We start from the raw sequence: 18,667 nt of genomic DNA, 5'->3' as shown, positions 1-18,667 counted from the left end.
AGGCTCTTAAAAGAAGAGCACGATCTGAAACACACAGGAACTGTGACGCCGTACCCCTGTCTCTAGGGGCTGCTGCCCTTCCGCTGCCTCACTCGCTGGCCCTGGGCAAGGCCTTAGGCTCCCTAAGGCCTTGGACCTTCGAGTCCCTGGTCCTCTCCTGACACCCACCACATGGGCTGCGGTGAAGGGAAAGGTGGTAAGAACCCAAGGGCATCCCACGTGTCCTCCTCATCGCTGTGGGCGGCTGGGTCACCTTGCACCAGGGGGTGTCCCAGCAGCCTTCATGATGCTGACTCTGGTTCTCATGAACACACAGGAAGGACAATCCCTGCGACCCCCTCTTTTCCAGGGGCCGGCTAAGCTCCAAGGCGGGGCTCCCGGGCAGGAGGTCTGAGCTTCCCACAGGCCCAAGCAGGGGTCATGGACCTCACCCCTCATCACTCACCCAGCAGACGTTTACTGAGCATTGGCCCCAGGCCAGTCTGAGCTCCAGGAGCCAAGGGCACTGAGCTGAAGGAGACAGGACCCCCGCCCTCCCTACCCACCCAGGGGCCAGACGAGGGCAACCACATTCCAACAGCACAGGCTCAGGGGGGCGGTGGAGGTGCCAGGCATCATCAATCCTGATGGCAGGGCTTCCTGGAAGAGGCGACACTCAAGACTTGGAATGCAAAGGGGAGGTTAAAGGTAAGGGATGAAGGGCATGCTGCCAAGTTTCCAAAGGTCCCAGGAAGCCACCAGGCCGGAGACAGCCTCACCGCCCCTGCCATCTGTCCTCACGACAGGTCATCCTAGAGTGAGGGGGTCAGAGTGATGGCCTGGCAACCAGACAGACCAGGACTCCATTCAGGGTCAGGATAAAATAATGCAGGTACAAAACTCCCTAAATCATCAATAGCCAGCACCTTGACCGGACAAGGAGAAAGCGAGTCGTTTGTGGCTGTGGCTTGTCCCCAGAACAGCAGGGGCTTGGAGCTCCACGTCCGCTCCCGCACCACATCGTCTCCTGACCTTCCCATCCCGCCGTCCCGCCCTGAACCCCGCTGGGAAACTGCCCCGCCCACGCCCTGCACCCACCTGGCAGCTCCAGCCAGACACCTGGAGTCAGTCCAGCTTCCTGGGGCCTCTCCACCTGCCACGTGCCTGCCTGCCGGCCTCGGCTCCCGCAGGTCATCTCCACGTAACAGAGGTCATGCCGCTCCTCTGGTTTAAACCCTCTAACGTTCCCCAAAACACCCATTCTCCTTATCCCGACCATTTGAGACCCCACTCAGCTGGCCGACCTCTTGACCCTGCGTCCAACCCCTGCCCAGAGCCATCAGCCTGGGAGCCCTTTGTGCCCTGCACGCCCCTCTTCACTTACCCTCCCTCCTGGCGGCGGGCCCTGCCTGCCTTGCCCACTGTCTCCTGCACCCGCTGAGCAGGCCCCCGGTCAACACTGGGGTGAACGCTTCCTGCTGTGTCCAATTCAGTGACAGTGACGCCACAGAGAAAAGTGACGCGGCAGGGCCCAGATGTGGCAGGCCGGGACCCCGAGGGTGCCAACTGGCCCAGCACTTGCTCAGTACTCCCCACCCCTCCCCTCGGGGTCAGAAGCCACACAGAGACCACATCTGTTTCCTGACTCTTCTTATCTGAAACTGGCAGTCTTGACTTGGTCCATCCTCTGAGGCTGTTTTGCTTCACCCAGATTGAAACCAAGCGCGTTCCCAGCCCCGGTCTCCTGGCCCCGCAGCCGTTGGGTGTTTGTGGCTGGACCGAGATTCCGGATCAGGCCCTGGCCTGCCCAGAGGCCTTGGAGACGAAGCAGAGAACGCAGTGATCTGTGAAGGAGATGTGGAGATCAGAAGAGCCCAGTGGGCCGCGTTTCTGGGGACAATCAGGCACTAGTCCAGCGTGATGGAGCTGCAGAGCTCAGGCCCTCTGCACCCAGAGCTCGGAGGTCCCTGCAGCTCCGCTGGGCATGGGGGCAGCGTGGGACAGGAGACTGGGATCACCCCTGCGCCCATTACTCAGAACTGGCCGCTTTGGCAAGTTGATGGCTCAGTTTCCTCATCTCTAGATGGGGACAAGAACGGAGCCTCCCTCTCGAGCTACCGTAAGGGGTCACCTAAAGCCCCCAGGTCCGCGGTGCACATGGCAGATGCTCCCCACCACGGGTCTGGGGCCCCTGCATGGGGCGGGGGCAGTGCTGAGCTGGGGGTGCTCACCTCAGGCAGCTGGCTTCTCAAGGGGGAAAACGAAACGGCAAGGCTGGGCGAGCTGGAGAAGGGCGGGGTGGCGCCTGGGACTTCCCTAACTCATACAGGGCACCTGGAGCAGCGGGGGCCGAGAGAGTCACGGCGTCCTGCCTCGTGCAGGACACAAGGAAGCACGTGCGCACACATGCACACGCACGCACACGCACGCACGCACAGCTTGCAGCACAACAGCCTCCTGGGGGAGAGAAGAATCCGACGCACGCGTGAAGCCCCTACACCCAGACACACAGAGCCTGGAGCTGGCATTGAGACCGGTCGCCCAAGAGGGACTGAGTGGGGCCGTGAAACTGGAAGGCTGCCCCGACACGCGAGGCGACACCCCAGGAGAAGCCTGAATAGGAAGCGGGACGGGCTCGGGGGGCAGGAGGCTTGATGACATCCACGAAGCACATCGAGCTCCAGGCACGGACCCTCTCCGCGCCACCAGGCAGGCACCTAAGGGACGAGGGGCCTTGACTCAGCACCTCGTCCCGTGCGCCACGCTCAGAGCGCAGGGTCCCAGCACGTGGACTCCACATGGCCGGTATGACTGCGCCCACTTTACAGATACAGAGACAGGCTCAGCGAGGCCTCCCAGCTCCCTCAAGGGCACACAGCTCAAGGCCACCAGCCCAGCCAAGCGTCCCACCTCTGCCATCTCGGCCCTTCCTGCACCACCTCACGGCCCCGACACTCAGTAAATAAACAGCTCACGTGGACAAACGTACTCCAGAGTCCCGGCTGGGGTGCACGGGAGACTAGCACTGGCACCAAACCACAGAGCGTTTTTCAAACTACAGACTTCGGCCCACAAGGTCACGGAACCAATTTAACTGCCCACAAGCAGCATTTGTTTTTAAATAAAAGCAACAGAATGGAGACTATCAGACAGCAACACACACACTAAGGACAAGCATGGTTTTGGAAATTTCCGTTCCCACTGGACATGTGCGTGTGTGCGTGCAGGCACACGGGTGTGTGAGTCCGGTTACGACAGCACACGTCTTTCTTGCTGTGGGAGGAGGTCAGAAAGTCTAAGAGGCGACAGTGCCTTGAGAGCTGGGTAGGATTTCAACAGGTGGAGATGGCGATGGCATATTCTGGGCAGAGGTTCCCATGTGGCAAAGGGGAGGTGGGGGAACAGGGAAGGCGGAGGCAGATTAGGAGAACGTGGGATGGTCTCGGTAAGCAGGGAGGAGAGGGCGGTGATCCACGGAAAGAAGTCACAGGGCTTTCACCACCCACAGGGTTTTTAGACCCGATGTCCCCAGCGGGCTCCGTTCTGATCGCCACCCCTGTAATCGGAGCCAAGGTCCCTACTTCGCAGGGTTGGTCGCTGTGAGAATAAGACAGACGCACTGAGAAGCACCGGGTGGATTATTAGAAAAAGTGACACCGACACCAACTACGTTTTCGCCAAATATCACCGCCAGAGGCCCAGGGATCCTCCCTTTCTTGGAACTCACAGTAGACTTGGGGGTTTTTCCCTACAACAGCCCCGAAAGCACAGAGGAGCCTCTCACACAAGGCTCCTGTTACAGCCCGTTGCCTGGTCCTGCCCCCCGCTCACTCCTGGTGTAGCTCAAATCGCAGGCCAGACGCGAGGGCATCACCAATCTGAGCCTTCCTTCCTTGCTGCCACCCCGTCACCTGGGAGGTCCGGGGCTCTCTCTACCCCAAGCCCAGCCCAGGCGAGGCCTTTTCTTCCCTCTGGCCCTTGCCCGTGCTGTGCCCTCTCTCCCCAAGCTCACTCTTGCTCGGGCGTCATCTCTTCCCACAGAGCAGGTCCCCACCTCCCCAGCGCCAGGGCCAGGGCCACCTCTATGCTCCCCACGAGACCGTGGACTCCTCGGAGGCAGGGGGCAGGCCTGACTCACCTGTGCTGCCGATGGCCACTCAGGGCCAGCAAAGGGCCGTGCTCAGAGAGCAGCAGGTGGACAGAGGACGGACCAAACCCTGGTGTCCCTCTCCCAGTGGCAGCTAGGCTGCCAGCACCACAACCAGCTGTCCCGTCGCACCCGGGTCCCCACGCTGTCTCATCTCTTCCCCTGGGACAGAGTGGAAACCTGAGGAGGCCCAGGAGTGGACTGGGGGGGAGGGGCAGCCCTTGGCAGCCTGGCCTGGGGACGGAGGATGGTGGTCCAGAGGGCAGCGGGGACCTGGGCCTGGGCCCAGGCATATTCCAGGCTGGCAGCCGTCCCCAAGGGGAGTGGCCACATGGGGCCCACAGACCAGGCAGAGCTGCCTGACTGCATGGCCCCGAGCAGTGGCCACGGTGGAGAGGGAACAACACGGGCTGCCGCGAGTGCTGGGCGGGACCAGCCAGGTGGGGAAGACTTCCTCCTCCCACCTCCCCCCGTACCGTGCCTGGTGGGGGCCCTGAGCAGGTGGGAGCTGGTGCATTTGATTATAAATAAAATAAGGGAATGTGAAGTCTGCTGCAGCCCAAGTTTGTGAACTTAGGAGCAAAGCCCGCTGCGAGGTGAGAGTCGAGGGGCCCTGGGCAGAGCAGGTGGGCCCCCGACCACAGGGGATGCCCTGCAGGAGGAACCTCGCAAGGGGGGTCTAGACCACATGCCAGGACCCGGGTGCTCGCCCTGCTTCTAGAACAGCCCCAGGGGAGGACAGTCCCGCTTCCCAGGCCCCACCCCCTTACCTGTTCCATCCACCCTTTCTTGGCTCCTGGCATGCGAGGCCTGGGGCCCAGCCGGGGCAGCAGTGTCTCTCACATCTGGTCCAGGTCCAACCTGGGGTCCGGGAGCTCGGGGCGCCCCGCTCTTCTCCTGCTCCACCGAGGTGGTGGCATTGAGCCGTGAGCGGGCCTGGGGCTGTGGCAGCGGTGAAGACTGTGGGCCAGAGGGGCTCGGAGGACGGGCACCAGAGGCCATTCTGCAGCGAGAAAAGCGGAGGGTCAGACACATGAGGCCAGCCAAGCCCAGTCTGCTCTGGCCTCTAGTTCTGGTAAAGAGAGGGGACGGAAAAGGGAAACAGGGTGGGGGCTGCCCAGCATTCTATGTGATCTCATTCAACCTCACAACAGCCCCCGTAAGACACTCCCATTTTACAGGGCAGGAAATCGAGGGAGGAAACACTCAAGGCCGGCTGGCTTGGCAAGTCCCACAGCAGGCATGAGCCGGGCCCTAAGTCTCAAGGCCTTGAGTCCCTGCCTCACCAGGCATGAGCCACGGGACCTCGGGTGTGCTCATCTGAGAAGTGGGGATGTAGAATGTTGTGAGGATTCAGTGAGATGGTCCACACGGAGCCCCGGGCACAGTGCCTGGCTGTGCTGGGATGAAAGCTGGCCTCCAAGTACGTCCACCCAAAATCTGTGAAGGAGACCTTGTTTGGAAGAAGGGGTCCTTGCAGATGCAATCACGGACCTTGACATGAGATCATCCTGACTTAGGGTGGGCTCTAATCCAGTGACTGGTATCCTTATAAGAAGAGGGAAACACACAGACACAGAGAGGAGGGCACCACGTGAAGGAGGAGGCGGAGATCAGACAGATGCAGCTGCACGCCCAGGGATGCCAAGGATCGCCAGCAACACCCGAAGCCAGGAGAGGCGAGGAGGACTCTCCCTCAGAGCCCCCAGGAGCAACCAACCCTGCCGACGTCCTGATCGCGGACTTCTGCCTCCAGAACTATGAGACAATAAATTTCTATTGTTTAAAGCCACCAAGTTTCTGTAAATTTCTTACATGAGCCCTAGGAAATGAATACACTGGCACAGAGTGAAAGTTAAATAAACGTGAGGAGAGGGGAAGGGGAAGAGGAGGGATAGGGAGGGCGAGGGGAGGAGGGAAGGGAGGGGAGGGGGGGAGCGAAATGGGAAGGGGAAGAGAAGGGGGGAACACAGCCCCTGGAGCCAGGATGTAGTCAGACCTGCCCGACTCCCAAGCCCTCCACGCTAGGCCTGAACCACAGAACAAATATCAGGGAACTTGAATGCACCAGATATGAACACATACTAGGTGTGGAGTGACGGAAACCCTGAAGCTGGTGTGTCAGAACAGATGACTGGAACAGACTGGCGAGCACAGAGAGTCTACAACAGGGGAAAGGGCTCCATTAGTCAATAATGCCATTTAGCAAAACAGCAAAAACCACCACTGACACAATTAAGGGCAACCATGAGCCCCAGACGGCGGGGCTGAGAGCTCTAGGAGTTCCCCAGCCAGGGAACCAGGATCAGACACAGACCCGGAAGAAGCTGGGACCACGTGCACTGGGCGGGGGATCCCCAAGGATCCCATGACCCTCACCACAGGCTCAAGGCCACATCCATCCTCTTCACTGAGATGAGGAAATGAGCACAGAGCAGGGAAAGCCCGGCAATGAGGAATCTGGCCCCCAAACTAACCCGTGGTAGCTGTCGCCCCCTTGGCTGTGTCCACCAGCTCTGTGGTCCTGAGCAGGCCACGTCCCTCTCTGCACCTCAGCTTCCTCAACTGTAAATGGGGACAATCGTCTTACACTTGGGGACACTGTGAGGACTACATGAGACCAGAGACCCCAAGGGGCCAGGTTCCCAGGCATCCCCAGTGCCCAGCTCCAAGCTCTGAGCCTGCCCCGAGCCTGCCAGAGTGGGTGCCTGACACGTGTCTGCAGACTGCTGACACAGCAAGAGTCGGAGGGGGCCCCAGGCGCCACACGCCACTTCCCCGGGACTACACAACCACGTCCGCTCCATTCCTACGAGAGATGGGTCCCAGAGATCAGATCTCTGTCCGCCAAAGAACCCTGGAGATTTCAATCTGGACATTCCTCCCTCAGAGGGACTGAGCCCTTATTTTAAAACATCCCCCTGGCTGCAAACCAAAAGCATGTCAAGCCACATGGATCTGCTTGGAAACCAACACAGTGCTTGGTGCTATTTCCAAACACCAGGCTTCCCGGAACCAAACAAAGAGGCAACTTTTGTGAAATTCATCATCTGGCTGCACAAGCAGACCCAATGGGCACGTGGCCAGCTGTGGGCGGGGAAAGTCAGCCGGTGATTTAGCAGACAGAACCCAGTTGCGCAGGTCACTGGCTGGCCCGAGACAAACCACATGGGGCCACGTCCGACCTGGAATTTCAGGAAAACACAGGTTCTGGCTGGCCTGTTGGGCTAAGTAGTATGCATGTCACATTACAGTCAAAATAATACTGTTTAAAGTAAAATCTCTGGTTAGTGAGAATGGATGAATAAAGGAGGATTAATTTTCAGGTTCCCTGAGAGTTGGCCAAACCCTTTTTGAATCAAAGACCTTGCTATTTTAAAACAAACGAAATGATCCATCGCCATGAATGGGTCACAGGGAGGATCACAGGTGATCTCCCGGTGGAGGGACCCGCGTGGTGTCTGGTGCTTTCTTTTCTGTCTTCTTTCCTGTGACACTGGGGGCCCCGAAGGCAGGGGCTACATCTCATCCACTCAGAATACCCGCCTGCTTGCCTTGCAAGATACACCCGAGGCAGCCTGGCCTGGGGGAAGGAGCCCGGCTGGGGAAGAGCCTGCCCCATCTCACTGTGTGATCGCAAGCGGGTCCCTCCCTCCAGCCTGGCCCCAGAATCCCGAATCCAGACCCCTGACTGTGGAATGAGAGCACCAGCGTGCCGCTCCACCCCAGCTCCAAGACTCCTCCGATGCCTACGAGTGGGGCAGTCAACCCACACTGCCGCCCCATGACCGGAGCAATGGCTTGGAACCTGTCACTGTGTAAGATCCAGAAAACTAGAGTGGCCGGCATTCTTTCCACATGAGCACCCAGGCGTATTTTTATCCCATCAAAACACAAAATGCCAGCATCACGGAGCTCGGCTGAGGGGCTGCCACCCCCTGCGAGGGCTGCTAGGATCGTGCATCTACTGACACGTGGAGAATGATCTCACGTGGACTTCAGCCCAAGCTCTCTAACCCTTGCTCAGGCCGGCCCCACTCTGCTCTCCCCCCAGGGGGGCCACCCCGACCTCTGAAACAAGCCCCCATGGGAAGCCTTAAAGATGTTCACACACCCTCTGAGCAGAGCCTCCACCATCAGGATCCCAGACCAGGGGAAAAACCAGGGATGCCCACGGTTTCACATTCACCCCACTTGCTGCTCCTCCACATCCACGTGCCACTGTGGACCTCCACGCCTTTGCTCTTACAGGGCACCTCTCTGGTGTCCATCACAGCTGTACTTTCCAGCACCGTCCAGAGAGGGCAGGTGTGAAACTCACAGCCCCTCCAGATGGTGCTACACTATATAGCTGTTAACCACAACCTGTATAAAAATGTTTAAAGATAAGGAAATGTTTGTATGACGCTGTTAAGCAGGATTTAAAGCAGCATGAGCTACTGCCCTGAGTCTATTTAGGATGAAAACAAACTTCATCTGCACAAAAAGATGCAAGAAAATGCCCCCAAAATGGTTATACTATGTCTGGGTGAAGAGACTACAGGTAGTTTTATTTTATTCTTTTTCTAAATTTACTTCCCTAATTTTCTATAATGAACGTGCAAGGTTTTTGGAATTACCACAAAATGTTATTCTAAAACCCGTCTGTGACTGAGCCTGAAGGGAGAGGGCCCAGGGGTTCCCAGGGTCTGGGATGTCTGCTCTGGCCTGGATAGCCCAGCAGCCTGGCACAGGGCTGCTCCTCAAGACAAGGGCACATAGCCCTTGGAGGTACCTATTTTTGCCCCAGAGTATTAAGGGCTAACCCAAGGAACATTCCGGCTCTACCCAATGTGCCAAGTTCCCAGGACTAAGGGGGAATCAAGCTGGAAATGCTCCTCGCCTGGCCGGGGTGGGTCAGCGGGCAGGGACTGTGGGCCGATCCTGTGCCGGGCCCCAACTTGGGCCTCCCGGGCCCCAGAGAGGATCCTATAGGGCCTGCCTTGGAGAACTCAGTCCAGATGGGAAGGATGACACCCAAACTGACAACCACAAGGAGGGAGCTCTTGGGGGCTGCAAGCACAGAAGGGGGCCACACTCAGCGGTGGAAAAGGGGCAGGATGAGTGGCCTTGACTAAAGCTTTAGGACAAGCAGACATGAGCCAGGCAAGGGTGAAGGGAGGGAGGAATGGAGGTGTGTGGGCATTTCAGAGGGGGACTGCCCAGGAGAAAAGGCAGCGGACATGGCTTAAAGGCAACATGGCTGGGAAGGTGCGGAAGTGACTCTGGGGAGGGCGCACAGGAAGGAGAAAAGAGGCTGAGCGGGCAGCCAGGAACCTGGGGCAGGTCCCGAGGGCCTGAACAAGTGCCAGGCTTAGTGTGGGGTTGAGCCTAGGGCAGAAGGAAATGCAGGCTGGTGCTGCAGGGCAGTGGCAGTTAAAGAACCATCAGGGCTGTATGGGGACTGGCCAGGGAGACCAGGGAGGGAGCTGGGTGGTCTTCCAGGGAAAGTGAGCAGGCCTGGCCTAGGGCAGGCATCTGAGTGCGCTCCTGGGCCAGGAGAAACAGAAGCACCACCAACTGAACGTGGGCAGGGGGGAGCAGAATGGGGCCTGATTTGTGCCCTGGGGCCATGGTGTTGGTGCCACTTGCTGAGGAGGGGACCTGGGAGAGGGGAGGGAGCCACACGAAGCATAGAGCAAGCTCGCTATCACAATTCTTACCACCGCAACCGTGGACCAGGATTTGGTCTCTGTCCCACAGCACAGGCATTCTGGGGGTCAGGGACTGAACTAGGTTCCCCTCTGTGACCAGCCCCAAAGGCCTGTCCAGCCCTGGCCTGGGAGGGGCAGGGGAGGCCTGAGTGGGGAGTCCTCCACATACCCTTCCATCCTGGGAAAGAAGATGAGATGTGGTCTCCCAGCAACCTTTCCTGTGTCCAGTCAAAGGTCCATTTGCTGGGGGAGCAAGTATATAAAGGAACGTTCTTCTGAATCCCTGGTCAGATGCCAAGGGGCTCCAGTGAGAATCACAGCCCCCTGGAGACAGAGCGGACAGAACGGGCAGTGGAGAGTATGGCCTCTGGGTTTCTGTTGGCGTGGCTTCCTCGCTGAGGCTGCAGTGAGGGCGGGCAGCCAGCACACTGGGTACCCAGGGCATCGTTCCCTCAGTGATGCATCCCAGCGGAAGGGAAAGCCCTTTACAAATGGGCCAAGTGCCAGGGGTCACTGTCCAAGGTGAGGAGAGGCAGGCACGGTTCTCAGCGCCTGCCCAGGGGCAGAGGTCTCCCACCAGGCTCTGCGTGAGCACCTGTGGGGTCTTAACTTCCTCATGGGTCAAATAGGGATATATAATTCCTACCCCTAAGACTACTGGGAGGGCCAAATACTGTACAAAGGTTAGTTCCTCAGAATTTCTTAACATCCACTACAACAAATGGTGTGAGAGGGCCCAGCTCCACCACACCCAAAAGTCAGATTCCCCAGAAAGTTTCCATCTATCAAAACAGAAATTGATGTTCCTGAGGGCCAGGTTCACACCAGCCAGGGCCCAGGGGCTGCCACTGCCCCTCACCATGCCTTACTGAGGAGGAGCCCCAGGGGGAGAGTAACTGCCACACAGATTCTAAGTGGGCAGTGGGGGCTTCAGCCTCAGAATCTGCCCCCTCAGGAGGGCACGTAGCCGCTTGGGGAGTGAACCCCCAGCGCGGGCACACACACACACACACACACACACACACACTCAGCAGCCCCTAAGGTGCCCGCTTGGGGAATGAACCCCCAGCGCGGGCACACACACACACACACACACACACACACACACACTCAGCAGCCCCTAAGGTGCCCGCTTGGGGAATGAACCCCCAGCGCGGGCACACACACACACACACACACACACACACACACACACTCAGCAGCCCCTAAGGTGCCGCTTGGGGAATGAACCCCCAGCGCGGGCACACACACACACACACACACACACACACACACACACACACACACACACTCAGCAGCCCCTAAGGTGCCCGCTTGGGGAATGAACCCCCAGCGCGGGCACACACACACACACACACACACACACACACCCAGCAGCCCCTATGAGGAGGCCCAGGCGCCTTCCAGCGGCCCCGGGGGCACTGAGGGCGGCCCGGGGTCCCAGAAAGCCCGCCGACGGCCGCGGAGGAAGGACCATGACTGGGCAACTCGGCACAGGTGCTGTGGGACGCAGGGCAGGCGCGCCCCCTTCCACTCACCGGGTCCCCAGCGCCACGAGCCGCCTGCCTCTGAGGCTGGTTTTCCCGCCGGGAGTGGGGTTTCTAAGCCAGGCTCGCGGGCGTGACGGTGCTCGGAGCGCGCGGTGCCCCGCGATGCCCGGGGTGCCCGGACTGGGGACCAGGGGGCGTGCACCCCGGAAGGAAGACGCGATCGAGGCCCGGGCAGGGGTTGCCGTGAGCGTCGCGGAGAAGGCGGGACCCCGGCCCTCCAACTTCTGGGGAGCTTGCAGGGGACACTAGTACCAGCCGCCCGTCCGCTCAGATGGGGAAACTGAGGCCGAGGCGGGCTGCAACTCCGGGTGCTCCCGGTTCTCTTACCAGCCCCCCCTGCGACCGCCCCTAGCCGTGAAGTACTTACCGGCCCGCGAGTAGGCCTCACGCGGCGCTGCGACGCCCTTGGGCTTCAGAGCTCGCTGTAAAGTTGCTCGAGAGGAGCTGGACGGACCAGGTCCAAAGGGAAGCAACCGCGACCGAGCGGGCGGCGCCGGTTACGGTGGCAGCGGGAGAGCTCTGCCCACAGCGAGGGGAGGGGCGGGGCCGGGGGCGGGGCCGCAGGCTGTCCTCCACTCTCGACGCGGTCAGGAGGACGCGGCGCCGACTCGGCCCGCTGAGCGGCCGGCGTGCCTGCCAATCACTGCTCGCCTCCGCCAATCACAGAGCGCCTCGCCTGACAGCTGCCCACCGGCCCACAGGGCCTCCAGAGACGAGGTCGCCGGGTGGGCGGGTCGGACCCGCCCACAGCGAAAGTTTCCGAGTGGACTCGGGCCCTGGCCCAGCTCCGGCCCCGCCGCTCCACGCCCACAGACCGTCAGGTCCCTGGGAAGTGCGTACAGTGCGTAACAGGTGGTTGGACCCTCGGACGAGACTCGGACCACCTTTCACTCACTACCCTGGCCCCAGCGTCCTCAACTTCAGATTCATTATCATTGTTATTGCAATATTAACTAACACGTTGAGCGCCTACTATGCACCAGACGCCTTAATTTCGGCCTCACCAAAGATGGAGAGGGCTCCCCTAACAGAGGAACAGGGATAGGAAGATGTGGCCCATTTAAATGTGTACATGTAACCAAGGGCTGCTTTAAATGCATGAAATGCAACGTGGCTTGCTTTCACAAGGTAAATGTGTGGCGCGAGGCTGAGGCAGTTTGGAAACCCTCCTTTCGGTCCTGCCCTGGGGTCTGAGAGGTGTGGTCTGCAGATAGGGGCAAAGGTCTATATTTGAGACAGGCCTTGGGGCTGTGAAGCACCGGTTGGCGGCGCAGGGCGCCTCCTGGGCTGTGTCTGCTCTGTCTGGTCCTCACAGCCAACCTGAGATGCCTGTCCTGGGTTATCACTGCAGAAACTGCGGCTCACAATGGCTGCTGGGAATATGTGACCAACATTTCGGGAGCAAAGTTTCCAGATGGTTTGGGAGATGAGTTCTATCCACTGAACACACTACCTCGGGGACTTTTGTTAAAGCCACGAGACTCACATCAGGCACCTCACTTTATCCTCCAGCTGCCCCCTCCATCCGATCCCCATCTTCGTGTCTGACCCGGTGAGGCTCACAGAGGAAGGAAGGAAACAGGCGCCGAGCAGCACCCACTCTGCCCCAGGCTCAGTTTGGGGGTTTTCACACCTCAAGGTTTTTCATTTCATCCCCAATATCACTGTGAGGCAGGTAACATTGGGCTCATTTCTATCGATGAGAAGATTGGGGCTCAGACATAGATGGGTATTTGTCCAAAATCACACAGAACTCTTTCCCCCTTGCAGTATACTAGTTACAGAAAATTTGGAGAATTAACACAAAGTAGAAAGAAGAAAAAATATCACTCAAAGGCAATTACTGTTCACATTTTGGGGGTTATGCATATTTAAGAAAGGGTTTCCAGAAGTCACTGTGATCACACTGCATGTGTTGGTACATGTGTGTGTGCATTAGAGCAAAGTCCTAGAAGCAGAATCACTGGATCCTGATAGGCTTCTTCAGATCTATAGATACATTTTACCAAAACAAGTTTCTCAAAGTTGCCTCCAGTTTAGTTCCGAGGGGTACACACTGGCTTGGAGAATTACTTTATTTTTTAGCCTTGCCTACTATGGTAAATGAAAAATGGTCCCTTTGCAATTGCAATTTGCATTTCCATGGTAATTAAGAGGCTGGACATTTCATATTTCTTAATTTTGAGAAGCATTCTCTTTCGCATTTATCTATTGGGAGCTTAGAGGCTCTTTGAAAATTAATCAGATGAGTTTCTTTTCTTTCTAACCCACCCATCTTTACTGCCCATCCTCTCCTTCAGCATGGAGGGCTGGAGGCTGACCTGAATGACTCCTGCAGCCCACCCTTGGGATCAACAGCCCTCCTCGCACCTGCAAGGCTGGGAGCAGAGACGCATCCTCCAGCATCTTGGCAGGACTTTTCCAACTCATTTGTCACTGTCTACAAGAACATAAGCAGCTTGTCATCCACCCCCACTGGCTGGTCACTGCCCAGGAGACCACCATCAAGTAGAGGACATAACCTTTGAAGGGACCCAATAAACAGAGGGAAGGGGACAGATTGAACAATTCCTCCTGGGGAGGCAAGAGAGTAAATGAACCTCAGGCAGAGCACAGAAACATTTAACATATGCCATGGAATAAAAAAACGTTAAAAGCTGTAGGTAAATTCAGAAAGAGAATAGTCGCGGTGAGAAAAATTAGCACTGGAAGATAATGTGGAGTAAATGCCTTAAAATGTAGAGGAACAATACATGAAAATCGTCAGGGAGAAAATGAGAGGCTTGCTGGCAGTTCCAGGCGGTACAGCATGTAAAGAACAGGCACTCCAAAAGGAGCTGGAGGGGAAACAAACGAAAGAAATGCTAGAAGAAAATGTCTCTGGGCTGAAGATATGCCATAAAGTCTCCAACTCCAAGGATAAGTTATGAGAAAGTCTTGCAGAATTCCAGAAAAAAGCGGTCACATCCAAAAGAAGGAGAATCAGAGTGGTGCCAGATTCCTAGGCAATTTTGGGACAATGTCCAGGGATTCCGATTGTCTGATCAACGAGCCGGTCCCCTGCTATGATGGAATTCATGTGTCAGGGCAGAAGAAAGAAAATATCTAGGGGCTTCCCTGGTGGCGCAGTGGTTGAGAATCTGCCTGCCAATGCAGGGGACACGGGTTCGAGCCCTGGTCTGGGAGGATCCCACATGCCGCGGAGCAACTAGGCCCGTGAGCCACAACTACTGAGCCTGCGCATCTGGAGCCTGTGCTCCGCAACAAGAGAGGCCGCGATAGTGAGAGGCCCGCGCACAGCGATGAAGAGTGGCCCCCGCTTGCCACAACTGGAGAAAGCCCTCGCACAGAAACGAAGACCCAACACAGCCAAAAATAAATAAATTAATTAATTAATTAATTAAAAATGCAACTGCGGGAGAAAAAAAAAACCACAGCTCTTGTCCTAATTCAATGCCATCTCTCTAGGAGGCCTGTCTTCACTCCCCCACGAAGTCGAACCCTGTGCTTTGCTGTTGAGTACTGAATGAATGAATGGATGAAGGAACGAATGGCTTCATAAGGACAGTGTCCAGACCCTTTAATGGGATATCTAAAAATGCCTCCCACACTTCAGTCCTATTGTGCCATCTGCAGTCCTCTGACGCCTCCCTGTTCTCAGATTCCGCATTCATGTACTTGCCCACTTCTTTCCTATTTAAAGTCCATTTCAATTTACTCAGCAAACATCCTTCCTCACTTTTCTCTGCACGCTTGGCATGTAGACCAATGCCTACCAGTTTCAGGCATTGGGCTACATGCCAAGCGTACAGAGAAAAGTGAGGAAGGACGTTCGTGAGTTTTCATCTGAAGGACAGCAGAGTTGGGGCCTTTTTCAGACCATCAGTGTATTAGGCCAAAAATGGTCCCCTGGATATCAGGCCCTACCTCCCGGACCCTGTGAATGTTACCTTATTTGGAAAAAAATGTCTTTGCAGTTGTGACTAAATGACATGTGATGTAATTACATGAAATGGGGTGATTACCCTGGATTTTCCAGGTGGACCCTAAAGACTGTCACAAGTATCCTTAAAGGAGGGAGGCAGAGGGAGGTTCGACACACACATAGAGAAGGTTATGTGAAGGTGGAGCAAAGAGAGACCGGAATATGCTGGCCTTGAAGATCGGAGTGATGCAGCCACAAGCCAAGGAATGCCAGCAGCCACTGATGCTGGAAGAGGGCAGGAAATGGATTCTTCTTGATTTCAGCCCAATGATACTGATTTCAGATTTCTGGCTCCAGAACTGTTGTTTTAAGCCACTGAGTTTGTGGCAGTTTTTTACAGCAACCACAGGAGATTGATATAATCCTAATGTTGTGTTGGGACTGCAGTCTTGCGGTCATCTGGTGTCCACTGGGGTCCTGCAGATGAGCTTAGGTGAGGCATGGAAATACCAACCCTTGCAAGGGCAGCCTTGGGATAAACATAACCAGAGGACTGAACCAACCCCTTGGCATTCAAACATATACTCATCAAAATCAAGGAGTCAAGGGGCCAAATCACCCTCTTGTGGGTCCCAGGATGATAAACAAGCAGTATTGAGAGTTGGGAAATTGTCCTTGAATGACCAGGCCGAGTGTTCCGCAGACTCAGCGACCTAGGTCCTGAGTGTGTAACCCACTGAGCTAGTGAGATCAGAACAGCACGTGGGGTATGTCAGCCACACATAGGACATCTAGGACTCTGAGACCCCAGGACCACCCATGTATCCACATTTTAACAGGTTCCCCGGGGATTCTGATGCGCAGGGAAATTTAAGACCCATGACTGTAAAGGCGAGTGATTGCAAGTGTGATCTTCATCCTTCACCTGGGTGACTGTTAGAGAGGCAGAAACCCATCCCACCTCAGACCTCCTGAGTTAAGAGTCTTCATTTCAAAGAGATACTCCTGTGATTCATGTAGATAGTAAAGTCAGAGGAGCCCTGCTCTGGGCTGCAGGTTCCCAACCCAGGCTGCACGAGTATTAGAACCACCTGGAGAACCCGTCCTGCCCAGGCCAACAGAGCCAGAAGTTTGGATTTATGGAGAGTCCTGGATAGCTGGGAGCAGAAGAGCTGCATTCAGCATTTAACAAGGTCTGGAGCACGTTCCGGCCGTGCTCCCACGGACCCCTTCCCAGCCTCCCTGCTGGAGGCTATCCCACCTGCCCTTGACCACGTCTAAGACAGGAAACTCTCTTTGGTGTTACATCTCAATGGGTCTTCCTGACACCATGACAAACCAGGTGGCCTCCCTCCGTCTCCAAGGAGTTGGTGGCTCCCCAAGATCACACATCACAGAGCTGGTCGGTGGCAGAGCCTCTGGGCTCCCAAACCCTGCTCCCTCTATCCCCCATTTCTCTGACCATCCCCCCTCCCCCTCCCTCCTTTCCTATGTTCCTTTATACACCTGAGCTCACAGCCCACTCTACAGAATGCTTAAAATTGCAGCAGAAGCGGCCAGAGCTGCGACAGAGGGCTTGGCACTGGTCACGTGGCTCTGTGTCACCAGGGCTGGGTGCTACATCAGGGCCCCCGCAGCCCCAGCTACCCACGCCGGCCTGAACCTCCACCCACCCCGCATGCACACCCCACACACACTGCATTGTTGCCGGGTAGTTCTGAGCCCCCATGAGTCTGAGTCGTGAGTTACTCATCTCTGAAAGCAGAGTGACTGCCACTTAGGGGCCTTCTGATGAGTCACCAAGTACATCGAGAAGTTTCATACTGGATAAAAGAGCTTGAGGATGCCAAGGCAACTTTAAAGCAGAAGAAGGACAAATGCCCTCACAGAGGAGAAGCACATCCCAGAACCCCCAACTCCGTGTCCCCATCACCCCACTATGTCAATAGGCGGGTTCTCCAGAAGAACAGAACCAAGAGGACATATATGGATATATAGAAAGGAATGTATTACAAGGTATTCTCACGCAATTACAGAGGCTGAGAAGTCCCACAATCTGCCGTCTGTAAAGCTGGAGGCCCAGGAAGGCTGGTGGTACTTCCAATCCAAGTCAGAAGGCCTGAGTCGATGCCGAGGGCAGGAGAAGAGGGACGGCCCAGATGCAGCTGCGTGGATTCACCCTTCTTCCGCCTTTTTGTTCTATTCAGGCCCCGAACAGATTGAGGATGCCCGCCCACACTGGGGAGGGTGATCTGCCTTACTCAGTCCTAACTCAAGCGCTCTCACACACACACTCAGAAATGAGGCTTTACCAGCTATCTGCACACCCCTTGATCCAGTCAAGTCGGCACATAAACCTAACCATCACAGTCACTGCAGCACCAGGTGAGGTGTACCTCCTCCCCCAGCCTCGGGTCCCTCACCTAAGAAATGGGCTCAGCCTGCTGCCCTGGGATGGGTGGAGGGGAGTGACCATGAAAGCCACCAAAATGGGGGCCTGGCCATGGCGTCGCTGAGGGCAGCTCAGAGGCTGCTGATGGTTTGGTCAACAAACCACAGGGCTCTGTGTCACCAGGTCTGGACCCCGCAGCCGCTGCCACATTTGCCGGGAACCTACTACGCGTTTCCTCCCTGGGTTCTTTGGCGAGAGATGGAAGGTTCTAAGGCACATCCCCCGTCCCTGCCCTGGAGGGCCTTATGGGCTGGTTTGGTTCAGATGTTGGAAACACCAGCACCTGTTAGAGAACAGGAATGAGATAACTGGGGAGAAGCTGTGCTGGCCTGCAGATTCCCAGCACGGGAAGAAATCGCCACCGGCTACAGTAGTCAGGGAAGCCTCCCTGGAGGAGGTGCCGACTTTACTTTTTTTTTTTTTTTTTTTGGTTCTTCTTCTTTCTAAAAAGTAGACTTTATCTCTTAAAGCAGTTTTAGGTTCATAGTAAAATTGAGCAGAAAGTACAGATATTTCTAATATATACCCCCTACTCCCCAACACCCAGAGCCTCTTCCACTACCAACGTCCCCCACCAGAGTGGTACACTTGTTATAATCAATGAACCTGCATTATCACATCACTACCACTTAAAGTCCATAGTTTACATGAGGGTTCACTCTCGGTGTTGTACGTTTTATGGGGGTTGACAAATGCATGATGACATGTATCTACCATTATAGTATCGTACAGAAGAGTTTCACTCCCTTAAAAATCCTATTCATCCCTCCCCCCCCACCAGCCCCAGAAACTACTGATCTTTTTACTGTCTCCAAAGTTTTGCCTTTTCCAGAATGTCATATAACTGGAATCACGTGGTATGGAGGCTTTATCAGATTGGCTTCGTTCACTTAGTGATATGCATTTAAGTTCCCTCCATGT

The 18,667-nt window shown here is 56.2% G+C and overlaps 1 protein-coding gene across 2 annotated transcripts in view; it reads right to left on the bottom strand.

The window, feature by feature from the left end:
* Positions 1–11,896, bottom strand: part of WFS1 (wolframin ER transmembrane glycoprotein) — a 28,235-nt gene extending 16,339 nt beyond the window's left edge. For both annotated transcript variants that reach the window (XM_057547081.1, XM_007172928.2), the window contains exons 1-2: positions 11,737–11,896; positions 4,897–5,129 (exon numbers count right to left, since the gene is read on the bottom strand). In XM_057547081.1, coding sequence (XP_057403064.1) covers positions 4,897–5,128 — 232 coding nt within the window. In that variant the 5' untranslated portion in view covers position 5,129; positions 11,737–11,896. The remainder of the gene's footprint in view (positions 1–4,896; positions 5,130–11,736) is intronic.
* Between the last annotated feature and the right edge of the window lie 6,771 nt (positions 11,897–18,667).

This window comes from Balaenoptera acutorostrata, chromosome 5 (assembly GCF_949987535.1).
Source record: "Balaenoptera acutorostrata chromosome 5, mBalAcu1.1, whole genome shotgun sequence".
Classification (NCBI taxonomy): domain Eukaryota; kingdom Metazoa; phylum Chordata; class Mammalia; order Artiodactyla; family Balaenopteridae; genus Balaenoptera; species Balaenoptera acutorostrata.
Note: the sequence above shows the minus strand (reverse complement) of the source record. Positions and strands in the feature narration are given on the sequence as shown.